The following is a 13,366-nucleotide window of genomic DNA, read 5'->3' on the forward strand; positions in this document are numbered from 1 at the left end:
ATTAGCTAATATCCCTTCAGTAAGCCTAAGAGGAACAGCTAAGAGAATTATACATTTTTGTTTGTTTGTTTTGTTTTTGTTTAAGAAAAAGGTATAGGGGAGTTCCCATTGTGGCACAGCAGAAATGAATCTGACTAGGAACCATGAGGCTGTGGGCCTCCCTCAGTGGGTTAAGGATCTGGCGTTGGTGTAGGTCACAGATGTGGCTCGGATCTGGTGTTGCTGTGGCTGTGGTGTAGGCCGGCAGGCTGTAGCTCCAATTCGACCCCTAGCCTGGGAAACTCCATATGCTGTGGTGTGGCCCTAAAAAGACAAAAAAATAAATAAAAAGCAAAAAAAAAAAAAAGAAAGAAAAAGGTATAGGACAAAACTTTAATATTTACTTGAATATGAGCGATGTAATTTATGAGGTGTGTAAAAATAAAAGGCTTAAAGACTAACAAATGAACACTACATTGTTTTGCTGGATAAATAGACCCTAAGATGAATCAGCTTTAACAGTGACTTGGTTTAATGAGCCTATAGGCAGCTGGTCTCTCTAGTGTGTGGTCTCTCCAGTGTGTGGTCTCTTCAAATGATGTTATAGCTGTGATTCAACAATTAAATATACAATGTGCGCCACGTGGAGAATGTCATCTGAAGTGTGACACCGTGATGACAGGCAGGCAGAGGTGTGGGTGCCCAGTGCAAAGGACCACACCCCCAGGGCCAAGCAGGTTGCCCTTATCACGGCCCACGTCTCCCTGCTGGGGTTTTACACACTGGGAAGAAAGAAGGCATCATTGCAACATTTGTAACTTCTTGCCTGGAGTTCTCCTAGCGGCGCTGTGGTTAACGAATCCGACTAGGAACCATGAGGTTTTGGGTTCAATCCCTGGCCTTGCTCAGTGGGTTAAGGATCTGGCGTTGCCATGAGCTGTGGTGTAGGTCACATACATGGCTCAGATCCTTCGTTGCTGTGGCTGTGGCGTAGGCCAGCAGCTGCAGCTCCAATTCAACCCCTAACCTGGGAACCTCCATATGCTGCAGGTGCGGCCCTAAAAAAACCACACACACAAACATTCTGGAAACATGTTCTCCAACACCCTCTTTAAAATATTATATGGATCAACTTTATTGAAAGTGAATGCACACAGATGATGCAGTGTAAAGAAACACTCCCAGTACCAAAGCCTGGGTGACGCTTTTTAATTCATTACGAAGCGAAGAATCTGCCAGTGGTAGCAGTTACTTATTTTTGCTGAGGGTTCTCTGCTTCTCTGCGTGCTCCACAATCTTTTCTTCCACATAAAGACCCTTCCGCTTGCGCACCGCGTTCATGTACTTCCGGGCCTGGTTCTCGGAATCAGCCTTTTCCCCAAAGTGCAGGTACTCCTCCTCAGTGGTTGGCACCCAGAAAGGGTCGCTGGGAATGATCTTGTAAAGGAAGGTGACAGAACGTGCTGGATTAGACACATACCTCCATTTCAAATGCCCATTCATAGGGTCCTAGCTTAAGAATAAAAGTTAACCAATGAAGAGTTAAACTTGCTGGAGGGCAAGTTCCCCTTGTGGTTCAGCAGTAACAAATCTGACTGGTATCCATGAGGATGTGGGTTCGATCCCTGGCCCAGCTTGGTTAAGGATCTGGCGCTGCCGTGAGCGGTGGGTGTAGGCCAGCAGTTGCAGCTCTGATGTGACCCCTAGCCTGGGAACTTCCATATGTTGGGGGTTCGGTCCTGAAAACAAAACAACACGAGAGCGTTACACTTGCTAGAAATGGTAATAAATACGTAGGAAGGATCACAGATGTGAACAAGTGGTAGTAGATTCAACAAAGCTTGGTACCTACACATTATTCTTTACTCTTAGAGCTTCCCGTAACACTAAGGAAGCAAGAGCACACTTTTGAATCATATATGAGAACAACCCTCCCTTTCCCTAGGATACGCCTGGCTATCAGTGTCCTTTCATTAATTTTGCCTTTGTCCCCGGCAAAGACCAACGCATCTGAGTCCATTCTTAATCATGCGGAGCTTTTGCTCCAAAGTTCAGGGCAGTCCCTGGTGAGCGGGTCAGGCGGACCGTATGTTCCGCCCTGGCAGAGGCGCACATCGACAGCCTCCTGTCCTCCTTCCTCCGGGCCCACGTCCAGGAACTACTCTGAGGGTGAGGAAGACAAGTCCAGGGGAAGGCCTGCCCAGGACAATTCCTCGGGGGAGCTGCTCTCGTGGGGAACAGGGGGCAGGGCGTGCACAAGGGAAAGCAGCTGGGAGAGGGTTAGTCTGGAAGCCGTACTGGGCAGAGGGGCTGCGGTCCTCTAGGATGCGCGGCAGCCAAGTCATCATGTCTAAGGAGGTGGTGAACTTGGACATGGACCTTCCTGCGGTCCACAGTCAAGGGAATGACTTCCAGGACAGGACAGAAGCTATGTGCACGTGGGGACCACTCGGGCCATCCGCTTACGGGAGGATCAGGGGATCACCACTAGAGGTGGTCTCTCTCCCCACCCCCAGGCAGAGCAAGCTCCCCGAGACTAATATCCTGGCCTCCCTTTGCATCCTCACCCCTGGTTCCCCAGGAGAATCTGACTGGCAAGTGTGAGAAGAGAAAACAGACTTGGACAGCCGGCCTCTTTTTCCTTCCCCTCTCCTGGAAGCGGGTTGCCTGCAGGAAGCAGACAATCCGCTCTGTTCCTCCCTGCTGCTTCCGGGAGCCGGCTCTGACCCTGCAGCAGGAGCCTGACCCAGGCTGGCCTGATTCTGGAGCGCAGTGCTGGGGGCTCAGCACTGCCCGATAAAGACCACATTCCACAAGGCAGGCTTGATCAGTATTAGCAGTGAAGGTCTGACTTTGATATGCCTTGTTCTTTTTGTTGTTTTTTCCTGTATTTCTCAACTAGGGAGAAAACTATTATTAAGTGTGTAAGATTAATTTTCAGCCTGTTGTTTCTTTAATTTTGAGAGAGAAAGGAGACTGGAAACCCATCATGGTTTGCGCATTGACAAAAACCGCCTATATGGTAAAAACTTGCTGTTTTTTTCCTAGCTGTTCCTAAATATATCTACTCTCCCCTTTTTCTTTGGTCATAAGTATTTCAGGTGGGCTTACGACGACCTCGTTTCTGGGGGAAGGGGAGGTAGGCTCATTTTTTTCTACAACGTGCAAGATAATCAGCATTTTAGACTGTGGGCCACATGGTCTCTGTGGCAACTACTCAAGTCTCCTTGAAAGTAGCCACAGAAAGTACATAAATGAATGGGTATGGCCGTATTTCAGGTTATTTTATTTACCAAAACAGGTAATGGGCCATTGTTTGCTGACTGCTGATCTAGTTAAAGACCACATTTCCCAGCTTCTATGTGAGGTGGGGTCTTGTTAGACATGGCTGGATTTGTTCCACAGCAATAAATGGAGGCAAAAGCCCATCCACTTCCCACAGGGGGCCGAGACAGATGTGAGCCAGGAGGGCCAGGCTCTTACGGCCCCCTTAGGATGGGCCCAAAGCCACAAAACCCGGGCGCATGGAGACCAGAACCATCCACTCTTCTCTGCAGATGGAATAACCATGTCTGCCCAGCGCTGTGGCTGGAAGTAAGTTGTAGATAACGGGATAAGAGCTGTCACCCTCTGAAGATCAGACGTGCCCTGCACTGAGACTGTTGTCCTGTGCCAGCCACACTGGTGACGGCACTGGGCCGAGCCACTGCAAAGAATACAGTTAGAGCTATAGCCCTCAGGAGCACAGAGCCGGAGAGAACTCCCCATGAAAAGGACTCTGCCAGTGAGATTTTGAGAAGACAAAAGGAAAGCCGGCACTGGGAAGACAGGTGCCAGACTCAGCAAAAAGGAGAATGAATAATCAAATAACGAGAAATAATAAAGTGATCTGAAGAGAAAATTATAGAGAAATCACTTAAAAATCCTCCAAGAAATGAAGGAGATGGGGTGAGGAAGAGGATCCGTAAGACATTAGGCAGGCAGTGGTGAGAAAGAATGAACTGCAAATACCAGAAATTTAAAAATTCAGACATTAAAATAAAAAAAAAAAAGAAACTTGGTAGGTTAAAAAGAAGACTGATAAAGAGAAAATAAATTAAAAGACAGATTTGATAGTCAAAATATATATAAAACACTACTCAACCAAAAACCCCAAACAACCCAATAAAAAATGGGCAAAGGACCTAAATAGACCTTTTTTTTCCCCAAGAAGATACACAAATGGCCAATAAGCAATTGAAAAGATGCTCAACATCATTAGGGAAATGCAAATCAAAACCATAATGAGATAGCACTTTACACTCACCAGGATGACTATTATTAAAAAAAAAAAAAAAAGAAAGAAAGAGAGTTCTAGTCGTGGCTCAGCAGAAACAAATTTGACTGGCATCCTCATAGATGCAAGTTCGATCTCTGGCCTGGCTCAGTGGGTTAAGGCTGGCACTGCCGTGAGCTGTGGTGTAGGTCGCAGACACAGCTGGGATCCTGTGTTGCTGTGGCTGGGGTGTAGGCCGGCGGATGTAGCTCCAATTAGACCCCTAGCCTGGGAACCTTCATATGCAGCAGGTGCAGCCCTAAAAAGACAAAAAAAAAAAGGGGGTTGGTGAGGATCTGAAGAAATTGTTGGAAGCCTCATGCATTGCTGATAAGAACATAAAATGTTAGCGTCACTGTGGAAAGGGTTTCAGAAGAGTCCAATCTTGCCTCAGCCCTCAGCAGGTACTTCCCTTCCGAGGTTGGCTCAGTGTGTTTCCCTCGACTCCAGGACCGCTTTCTGCACTCACCTCCAGCTGCCCAAGGGACTCCTTGGGAGGCTGGCTCTGGGCCACCTCCCCCGTGGGCCCGGCAGCCCGCATCTCCTCTGTCCAGCACAGACAGGTGCTCTCTTTCTATTTCTACTCCTCCTACGTATCCGTGTGGACGTCTGAAGGCCTCGTGCCTCAACACATCAAACAAACTCTCAGAAAAGCGGAGACAGAGTACACTTGGCCAGGAAGTGACTTGTGTGGTCCTCCCCTGACGGTGTCAGGCTCATTCTGAGTTTTCTCGGTGGGGCAATGGCGAGGCAACCCTGAAGTCTGTCCAGGTGCTGCTCTGCAGAAAGGCACCCTTGAGGCCACAGAGCAGAGCCTGCTCTCAGTTTGGAAGAAAAGGTGGCTCACCCAGAAATCATGTGCTCACAGTGGGAATGGTTTTTGCAATTCCTCAGCCTAAAAAGGATGCCATTTTCTTTTTTCTTCTTTTTTTTTGTCTTTCAAGGGCCGCACCTTCGGCATATGGAGGTTCCCAGGCTAGGGGTCAAATTGGAGTGACAGCTGCCCGCCGACACCACAGCCACAGCTGCGCAGGATCCGAGCTGCATCTGCCACCTACACCACAGCTCATGGCATCACCGGATCCTTAACCCCCTGAGCGAGGCCAGGGATCAAACCCGTAAGCTCATAGTTCCTAGTTGGATTCATTAACCACTGAGTCACGACGGGAATTCCAGGATTCCATTTTCTAACTCACAGGAACAAAGGCACCCAAGTGCCAGCTGTTGCCCGGAGGAGGAAGAGGAAGAGAAGGAGGAAGAAGAAAGGGAGGAAGAAGAGGAAGAAAAAGAAGACGGAGGAGGAAAAGAAGAAAAAAAAAGAAGAAGAAGAGGAAGTAGCAGTAGCTGCAGTCGTCGCCTAGAAGAAAAAAATCTTTGGGAGCTCTATTTCAGATTTTTGTCCAGTTTTCACTATGATTGTGGCTGGCAAGTGGGAAACACCATGTCCAAAATACCCTTCTCCTGTGCTCCTGTATCACTTCTTCCTTACCCTGTGTGACCTGTAGCCCACTGCTCAGGGTCATCTCAATATGAAATGGTGAATCTTGAGGTTACGCTGACATGTGTGTGGAACAGCACTGGTTGGTAATATTTTTCTTTTTGTGCCTGTTATTAGCTCCTTTTCTTTCTTTTTCATAGATGGGTAAAACATAGAAAGAGAAATTATGAGATTGCTGACTTCAAAGGTTTCCTCATGGAAAATGCCTGTAATTTTATTTTCTCTATTTTTTGAAGCACTTTCTCTCAAAAGCTCTTGATTGTAAATTACATGGTGCGGTAGAATACAAATGAAAAAAAGTGCCTTGGAGTGAGAAAAGCCAGATCTCAACAACTGTGTTATTTCTAAACCTAACTATGGGGGAAAACTGAGACAGCCAGAAAATAAGATCAATGACATTTAATTATAATGTAGTTTTCAAGACTTTCAAAGATTTGAAGCTTTTGGGAAAAGGACCGTGACAGGTGGCAAAGGGATGACAGAAGGATGGTACAAAACTGGAACAAACTTCACTACATATTCCTCTGAAGTTATTTATTAAGGGACTGATCTTTAATAACAAGCTTAACTAAGCTAAAAACTAATATATACATATTTAAAAAACAACAACAACAACAAAAAAAACTACTGGTGTTCCCATCATGGCACAGCAGAAATGAATCCAACTAGGAACCATGAGGTTGTGGGTTCGATCCCTGGCCTTGCTCAGTGGGTTAAGGATCCGGCGTTGCCGTGACCTGTGGTCACAGATGTGGCTCAGGTCTGGCATTGCTGTGGCTGTGGAGTGTAACACAGCCAGCAGCTGCAGATCCGATTCGACCCCTAGCCTGGGAACCTCCATAATGTCGCGGGCGCGGTCCTAAAAAGACAAAAAAACAAAAACCAAAAAAAGACCCCCCAAACCAAACTACTATTAAGTATGTAAGATTAATTTTCAGCCTTTTGTTTTTTTAAATTTTGAGAGAGAGAGATTAAAAAACCCATGATGGTTTGCATGTTGACAAAAATTGCCTATTTTGTAAAACTTTGCTGTTTTTATCCTAGCTATTCCGAAATATGTAACTCCCCCTTTTTCTTTGGTCATAAGTATTTCAGGTGGGCATATGGACGACCTTGTTTCTGGGGAGAAGGGGAGGCAGGCACATTTTTTCTACAATGTGCAAGATAATCAACATTCAGACTGTGGGCCACATGGTCTCTGTGGCAACTGCTCAAGTCTCCTTGAAAGTAGCCACAGAAAGTACATAAATGAATGGGTATGGCCATATTTCAGAATATTTTATTTACCAAAACAGGTAATGGGCCATTGTTTGCTGACCGCTGATCTAGTTAAAGACCACATTTCCCAGCTTCCATGTGAGGTGGGGTCTTATTAGATTGTGGCTGGATTTGTTCTGGACAACAGGATGAAGTGAAGTGAAGAACATCCCTTTAAAGGGATGCAGTATGTCCTCTTTCTGCTCCCCGTTCTTAACGGCTGGAATGCAGATGTGATGGTTGGAGGTGAACAGCCACTTTGGACAGCAGTGGAAGCCAAATGGTGAGAAAGGCAGCAAAACCAGATGGCTCCTTCCAGTAAACTGCAACTGGCCCTCACTGACTGCCTCCTTAGACTCAGAGAGAACCTTCCGCCTTATGTGACACACTCTGCTTTGAGATTCTCTTGTTAGAGCAGCCTTGTCTGTTTCATAAATAACATTTTTTTTTTTTTTTGGGGCTTTTCTAGGGCCGTTCCCGCGGCATATGGAGGTTCCCAGGCTAGGGGTCCAATCGGAGCTGTAGCCGCCGGCCCACACCACAGCCACAGCAACGTCAGATCCGAGCTGTGACTGTGACCTACACCACAGCTCATGGCAACGCTGGATCCTTAACCCACTGAGCGAGGCCAGGGATTGAACCTGCAACCTCATGGTTCCTAGTCGGATTCGTTTCTGCTGCACCATGATGGGAACTCCATAAACAGCATATTTGCAAACTTTACAGATTTTTCTTAAAAAACATGTCTTATAAAATCATTTTTCAAGGATAAGAATGACTATTAAATGATGAGGTATTTTAAACAAATAACAGAATAAATGAATTCAAATGTACAATTCTTCCAATAAGGATGCCATTCCAAGAGCTCTGAATTTCTATTTTCGACCTGTATCTACAGAGAATCCCATGGATTACTTAACCTACACTCTCTCAGAATCGACTAAGCATACTAGATCACAGTTTCTTGCTCGAGCATTGATCAAGGCCATTTTCATGAGATGGGTGACTTGTCATCTTAAGATATGCAGAAGCATGAGCTGCAAGTTCTAAAGGCAGTTTTCAGCAACGGCAGCACAAATGAAGAAAGTGTTTCACTTCTCAAGGTCATTACTGTGAAGTGGAATAAGTCTCTCTTCAGTTCTAAGTATCATTTAGCTGCATTGTCCTGTAATCACACATCTGGTCACTAAAACATGTGGGAGAGAACTCATGCTTTTCATTAGGAACATCAATAATATATTTACATTGCAGACTTCTTCAGAAGTCGCCTTTATAAATCCATTCCTTCTATTTCTTATCGGTTTGCGTTCTTATGTCTTTTTTTTTTTTTTTTTGGCTTTTTAGGGCCGCATTAGCGGCATATGGAGGTACCCAGGCTAGGGGGCTAATTGGAGCTGTTGCTGTGGGCCTACGCCGCATCTTCGGCTTACACCACAGCTCACAGCAATGCCGGATCCTTAACCCACTGAGCGAGGTCAGGAATCAAACCTGCAACCTCGTGGTTCCCAGATGGATTTGTTTCTGTTGCGCCACGATGGGAACTCCTGTTTGCATTCTTATGTAAAAGCTGAGTGGCCAAAAACCGAAATCAAAAAGCTGTAAGTTTGAATAAGTGGGAAATTACCACCCCATAAGTGTTGGGATTAACAAATACCTTTAATGTTTTGTGCTACTGTTGTCTACATAATGAAGTATGGCAATGGTACCTATTCAGACACCGGCCAATAAAACCATCAAGACATCATTTAGTTTCCATCAAGACAAAGATGCAAAGAAAACATCACTGAAAGTTACTGTTGAAAGTGTAGTTTGTACTAACAACGACAACAAAAAAACATAGCCTGAATTGGAACAATATTAACTTCAGTGCTAGCAAGCACTAAGAATGGAACGCCCTCTCTCTTTCAAGGAGAAACAGACAAAACTGTGTTGTGGACTAGCAGCTTCCCTCACATCAATTTAGACCATATGAACTGGTCTAATTAAGATTAAGTTTGCCCTGTCCAAAGTCAATATCTCTGAAGTGTCACCTTTCTTTACTTTGCCAGATTCACTTGACTACAGAATTCATGTTAAAGAGAAAGTTCTCCTTAATTACCCCCATTCCCTTGTTTTGTTTAAATTTAAACTGTTCATTTAAAGCGTTCAAGAGAAAGGGACCCAGCTGGCTAAAGAAAATGAAAGAAATAACAAGAGCTAAGCACTGAATCTAAACCATGAATTTTGTTTAAATAGAGTTTAAGGGAAAAAAACCCTATATTATTTCTGTGAAGTCTAGTGCAATGGCATACTGCCGAGAGGGGGACAAAATGAACATGTCACAGACCCTAAGAATGTTGACAAGAAAACCATCTTTGTGCCAGGAAGGGTCTACCAGGTAGTGCCAGGCACTGAGCTAGATATTCCATATACCTTACACCTCATGGCCCAAACAAACCCAGAGAGGCTCCATAATTTGTCCGAGCAAGTGCCAGATTTAACATCTGAAACTAGGACTCCCTGACACCAAAGTCAATGCTCCTTTCACCAAACCACATACCTCTATGGTATGTGTGGATCATGTGAAGTTGTCTGGGTCCCCTGTAAATAGTGACAATAAAACTGCATTCTTTTTCTTCTTTTTTTTTTCGCTTTTTCGGGCCACACCCGAGGCATATGGAGGTTCCCAGGCTAGGGGTCAAATTGGAGCTGTAGCCGATGGTCACAGCCACAGCAACGCAGGATCTGAGCTGCATCTGCGACCTACACCCACAGGTCACAGCAACACTGGATCCTTAACTCACTGAGCGAGGCCAGGGATCGAACCCGAGTCCTCGTGGATACTGGTAGGGTTCGTTAACCACTGAGCCACGACAGGAACTCTCGAAACTGTTTTCTTGAAACCACTTTTCTACTTAACATTCTATAGTTTAAAAACGTTATTCCTGACTTTAAGGCTTTGCCTTGAAACACAACATGCTGTTTTCTGCTCAAGCCCTACAGCTTTCTTTGGCCTGCCTTCTCTCATGGGCTACCCTCCAACCCAATGTCCTTCTCCCCTTTGGCTGCCAACGTCTACTTTCCCTTTAAGGATTTGTTTGGGAAGGCCAGTCTGACCTCCTCCTTCTTTCTTGCTGTTATTTCCTCGCCCTAAGGTAAAAGACGATGTGTTCACAATCTCTCCTCTCCAGAGCAATGTGGATCTGTCAGGTTTGCATTTCTAATTACACGTAAGGTTTGCCTTTTCACTGGCCTTTACCTGCACTGACAACCCAGTGTTCTGATGAGCCATTTCATTCCACCCCACTTGAAAGCTACGGAGCCTCCAATCTCCATAATGGGGACTGGAGACTTTGCAACATGGAATAATTTAAAGCTGTCCCTAGTAAGAGGCATAACAGTTTGCCTCTAAATGCTAAAAATACTTTCTCCCCAGAAGAAATGTCACCTAAAGTTTCACCTTCAAAATGTCTGTGGTTTTCTTATCTACAAGATGTCTTTGGGTGGAAAAAAAAATATTAGATGTTCTGTGTCTTAAATGTTACATCAAATGAAAAAAATAATGTGTGTGTATGTATGACAAAGCGCATATCGTCTATGGCTCATTCAGTCTGGATGAAAAAATGCCAACTGCTTTTTTCCCATCCCTTTGATGGAACAGAGCCAGAGCAAGGCCAAACAGCCTGGGAGGTGGTCTGCCCCTCTTGGCCCCATATAAGGATAAGGAAGCACCTCCGTAGAGGAAAAGGAAGGAACATGGGTTTGGACTTTTACCTCCCAATGGCTGAACACCAGCTGCGGGCTGGCCAGGCCACTTGTCCTCTTCCGGATTTCATCAGCAAAGCCAAAGCTTTCGGCCACAGGCAGCACGGCCTTGATGATGAACATGTCCGTCCCTTCTTTCATTTCTTCTTGGAGCACTCGACCCTCTCTCTTGGACAAGACAGCATAGACCCGACCTGCAAAGCCAGACATCTTTTAAATTCATGGACCCATTACGTGTCTGGAGCGACACAAAGATGTGACTACTCGTATACCCTGGAACAATCTACCAATGAGGAACTCTGTTCCCCCCAATTTTTGTTTGCAAAAGCATGGGAAATTTCAAGTGTTTATTTAAAAAGTAAAACATGACAGGAGTTCCAGTCATGGCTCAGTGGTTAACAAACCTGACTAGCATCCAGGAGGACGCAGGTTCGATCCCTGGCCTCACTCAGGGGATTAAGAATCCAGCATTACCGTGAGCTGCGGTGTAGGTTGCAGATGTGTGGCTGTGGTTGTGGCTATGCCCAGCAGCTGTAGCTCTGTAGCCTGGGAACCTCCATATGTCACAGGTGTGGCCCTAAAAAGACCAAAAAAAAAAAAAAAAAGTGGAACATGACAACTATAGAAAAATTAGAAACAAAAGACAACAGGTGAAATAACCCCAAATTGCATTTCCCAAAGACAACAATCCCCTTCAACACAGCGTGAGGAGCAGGAGACTTTTAAAAGGACCTTTTGATACAATTTCACTATGAACTGTCTTTGGGTATGAAATCCAATGAGATGACTGTGACTAGGCTTTGAAATATTAACATTTCTTTTTTTGTCTTTTTGTCTTTTCTAGGGCCGCACCTGTGTCATATGGAGGTTCCCAGGCTAGGGGTCTAATTGGAGCTGTAGCCGCTGGCCTACGCCACAGCCATAGTAACACAGGATCTGAGCTGCATCTTCGACCTACACCACAGCTCACGGCAATGCCAGATCCTTAACCCACTGAGTGAGGCCAAGGATTGAACCCACAACCTCGTGGTTCCTAGTCGGATTTGTTAACCACTGAGCCACGACGGGAACTCCAAAAGATTAAAATGTTTTAATAACTACAAGATATTATCAATGTGATGATGATAATTACAGTGACGACAGGCTATTTGGGCCTAGTAAGTAAGCCACTGGCACAAGGACATTTTTATACTAAAAATTAAAACCACACATATATAAATGCTTGCTCATAGTTGTTTTAAAATGATAGTATTTCAGTGGTATGAGAATAAGAGGTTTATTCCCTGAAAACTGATAGCCTTTGGAATCTTTAATGTCTGGCAACAATTTTTTTTGTCTTTTGTCTTTTTAGGTCCACACCCATGGCATATGGAAGCTCCCTGGCTAGGGGTTGAATCGGAGTTGTAGCTGCTGGCCTACATAATAGCCACAGCAATGCCAGATCCTTAACCCACTAAGAGAGGGCAGGGATCGAACCCACATCCTCATGGATACTAGTCAGGTTCACTAACCACTGAGCAACAATGGGAACTTCTGCCAACAATTTTTACAGCCATATCACAAGAAGTCTAGCAAGTCCTCTCGGCTGACACTTTTATTCTGTATTTAGGCACGATGCTGCCTGACACTCACTCAGGACAGAGACACCTTTCCTTCTAACCAGCCTCTGCATGAGTGCCTCTAGGCTCAAAGCACTCCTCTGATTAGTAAAGCAGAGCAGCCTGCAGAGAACGCAGGGAAACTGAAAACCACAAACAGTTGTAGGGATCTTGCTCCAGCTAGTGGGTACCCTCAGTGAAGCCTTCTCTTTTGGAGCTCCTCCTGTGGCATGACGACCTTGGCGGCCTCTTGGGAGCAATGGGATGCAGGTTTGATTCCTGGCCGGGCTCTGTGGGTTAAGGATCCGGTGTTGCCCCAGCTGTGTCATAGGTCACAACTATGGCTCAGATCTGATCACTGTCCTGGGAACCCCACAGGCCAGAGGCGGCCAAAGAAGAAGAAGAAGAAGAAGAAGAAAAAGAAAGTCTCCTCTTTCAGCTACCACTTAGAAAAAATAACTTTAACTATGTAAGTGATCTACAGATATAGTATCCTTAAACTTCTATGCAGTGCGGTAAGCAGAGCGCATGTCTCCCCTGCCCACAGCACTGCATCCTGAACCCTGCCCTTCTAAGGAACGGGGTGGTAATCTGCCACGTACGCCACCCGCCTTCATTTGTTTCTTTTTCAGACTAGGAACCGAGGACACACAGCAAAACTGTCTGATTGGCAAACTTTCTGACTCAGATTTCCCCCTGGTGGTGGTGATTAGGAAGGATAAAGGAAAACAAATGGCAGGAAACCCACTGTGTTGCAAGGTCTTAAGAACAACGAGAACAAAAAAATCCTAAAAACTCTGCTGGGCCTTCTGCATCCCTAGGCTTAGCATGAAGACAAAACAAAAGTTCCACTCGTGATGACAGGTGCACTGTCCCCTTCTCTGCTGCAGCCCTGGCCTCCGTCTGCCACCCCCCACCCCCATCCCTAGCGGGCTCCGGCTTCCCTGTGCACACTGCTCCTTCTTCACCACTCAG

The 13,366-nt window shown here is 45.6% G+C and overlaps 1 protein-coding gene across 1 annotated transcript in view; it reads right to left on the reverse strand.

Moving 5' to 3' along the window:
* Window positions 1–1,089: 1,089 nt before the first annotated feature.
* Window positions 1,090–13,366, reverse strand: part of EFL1 (elongation factor like GTPase 1) — a 137,703-nt gene continuing 125,426 nt past the window's right edge. The window contains exons 19-20 of the mRNA XM_047794488.1: window positions 10,803–10,987; window positions 1,090–1,416 (exon numbers count right to left, since the gene is read on the reverse strand). Coding sequence (XP_047650444.1) covers window positions 1,228–1,416; window positions 10,803–10,987 — 374 coding nt within the window. The 3' untranslated portion in view covers window positions 1,090–1,227. The remainder of the gene's footprint in view (window positions 1,417–10,802; window positions 10,988–13,366) is intronic.

Source organism: Phacochoerus africanus, chromosome 9 (genome assembly GCF_016906955.1).
Source record: "Phacochoerus africanus isolate WHEZ1 chromosome 9, ROS_Pafr_v1, whole genome shotgun sequence".
Lineage (NCBI taxonomy): Eukaryota > Metazoa > Chordata > Mammalia > Artiodactyla > Suidae > Phacochoerus > Phacochoerus africanus.